We start from the raw sequence: 2,500 nt of genomic DNA, 5'->3' as shown, positions 1-2,500 counted from the left end.
CCGCAGGGATGTCTTTGTGGTGATTGCACTCATGCTCCACCAATATGACACGGGTTCGATTCCAGGCTCGTGGCCATAGTGGGTTAGGTTTTTTGTTGCTGCTTTATTCTGCTCCAAGAGTCTTTTCTTCTGGATTTCACCTCTCCTCAAAATCCAACATTTCTAAATTCCAATTGGATTGGATGCAGGATCTCCCTGAAAACCACTTTCACGCGAGTGGAGCTTCCTGGGTAAATATCATTAATTATTATTATAACTGTTACATTAAAATATCACATGTTTGTTTCAGCTATTTTTTCAGAACAATCAAGGTGGCGAAGAAACAACAGTAGTGGATTACATTGGATTTATTGGAAGCCCACTGGATACTACCAATATGGAGGATTTTAAACGGGTAATTTGAGGAAATAACAAAGATTATTTCTATGATAAAGCCAGTGTTATAAGAAATTCTCTCTGCTGTATTTTGTGTGAATGAATGAATGAATGAACTTTATTTATACACTGAAATAATGTTGTCCCTTCTCAAAAGCGCTTTGTGTCACTTGTTTCCCGAATAAATAGCACAGCAGTTCACAGATTCATTTCTTTCTTTTCTTTTTTATCAAACAGTATTCAGTATGCATGTATTTTTCGATTTTTAAGGCCAGATAACTGATAAAATTTAATTGATCCCTTTGTTTGCCCACATTTCCACACAGAGAACATTGATGTTTTCTGAGTTCTTCTTGAGTTCTTCGGATGGCCAGATAATCTGTCTTATATGCATGTATATAAGGAATATTTCTTTTGAACAGATGATTTGCCCTGTGGGCCGATCATTCGTCCCACTTTTTAAGGTAGTTCAAATCAGTTTCAACACTTCAAGACTGTAACTTACATTTAGGAGGATTGATATGAAGTGTTTTTTGTATCAAAAAAATGCTTCTTGTCATAGATAAAACTTGTCATTAAATATGTAAAACTTGTGGCTCTTTAAATAAAACATATTAGCTTATACATAAAACTTGCTACAAAATATAAAACTTGTTATGCTGTACATGTATATGAAACATGTTTGAAAACTTAAAACTTGTCATGCCACATATACAACTTGTTTGAAAATATAAAGCTTGTCACGCCATACACATGTATATAAAACTTGTTTGAAAATATAGTCAAACTTGTCATACCATATATAAAAACCCAGTACTGCGCCAAAGGGGGCGGCACTGGGTTCCAATAGGCATATTGCGTGAAAAGTTATTGGTGTGACAAGTTTTATTGCAACAAGTTTTATATTTTCAAACAAGTTGTATGTGCCGTGACAAGTTTTATATTTTCAACATGTTTTATATACAGTGTGACAAGTTTTATATTTCGTAGCAAGTTTTATGTATAAGCTAATATGTTTTATTTAAAGAGCCACAAGTTTTATATATTTAATGATAAGTTTTATATATGACAAGTATTTTTTGATACAAACGGCATTCCATAGATTGACCATGCAACGCTGTATCGTCAAACAGTTATAGTACCGTGTGAGACAACAACTAATGCTTGACCTACAGTTGTAATGCGCTCAATATTTTGACACACATGACGTGTTACCATGTCAACAGGAAACCCATTTGAAACACCCTATATTTTATCTTTAAATGCCTCGAAAACGAACTATATATTTCTTCTCTGGAGAGGATTCAAAGCCACCCTCACATTTGGAAGATTTAATGTGGCATTGAATCCGCCCGAGAGAATATTTTGTTAATTTTGTGGAGAGATTCATTTTAGCCTGATGATCTTTTCCCCAGCAATAAAAAAATAGTGGTCAACGGTTCGTTTTTGTGGTTTTTGAAGCAATAATTGGGGTTTCATATGGTTAGATAACATCGTGCATTCATAGTTCTTACAAAACAGTCTTGAGAGCCTATTGTAATAAACTTGCGCTAAGCCCATAGTCAAATAACAATAGGCCATTTTACAGTTGTTTGCTCAGCGACCAAGCCTATGAATGGCTGCGAGGCTGCCGGTGACCTTGCATTGATACAGACCTCACTGCTTTTATCATGTAAATTGTGTTGTTGTAACGCTAATTAGTCCATATTAACATTACAAAAGCATGAAGGTTTGTATCAAAACAGGGTCACCGGCAGCCTCGCTTCCATTGTTAGGCCTGGTAACTTAGCCACAACTGTAAAATGGTCTATTATCACATCTCTGTGATATTTATTAATAAGTTTGTTTCATGTGTTGATTTGTGTTTGTTTGTTTGTTGTATTTTAGGTGGCTGGAAAAAAAGGAGATAGACACTGAAGAGTCAAAAACCAAAAAGAGAGACCATTCTTATTCATATAATTTACTCGTCCCTCGCGCGCTTACGTTATTGCGGCTGGTTAAGGCCGGAGGGTCTTTAGTAGAGGCTAGTCTTTCTCTAACTGAAACGTCCAAGGTGACTTTTGCACTCGTTATGCAAAAAAATGCTCGTGATTACAAAATCACTCCCAATTCCAAAGAATCAACT

The 2,500-nt window shown here is 35.5% G+C and overlaps 1 protein-coding gene across 1 annotated transcript in view; it reads left to right on the top strand.

Annotated features, from left to right (window-relative positions):
- Positions 1 to 2,500, top strand: part of LOC138008210 (thioredoxin-like protein 1) — an 11,570-nt gene that overhangs the window by 8,809 nt on the left and 261 nt on the right. Inside the window, exons 8-9 of the mRNA XM_068855464.1 lie at positions 290 to 394; positions 2,263 to 2,500. The exon at positions 2,263 to 2,500 is cut by the window's right edge and continues 261 nt beyond it. Of these exons, the coding sequence (XP_068711565.1) occupies positions 290 to 394; positions 2,263 to 2,292 (135 nt within the window). The 3' untranslated portion in view covers positions 2,293 to 2,500. The remainder of the gene's footprint in view (positions 1 to 289; positions 395 to 2,262) is intronic.

This window comes from Montipora foliosa, chromosome 6 (genome assembly GCF_036669935.1).
Source record: "Montipora foliosa isolate CH-2021 chromosome 6, ASM3666993v2, whole genome shotgun sequence".
In the NCBI taxonomy this organism is placed as follows: Eukaryota; Metazoa; Cnidaria; class Anthozoa; order Scleractinia; family Acroporidae; genus Montipora; species Montipora foliosa.
Note: the sequence above shows the minus strand (reverse complement) of the source record. Positions and strands in the feature narration are given on the sequence as shown.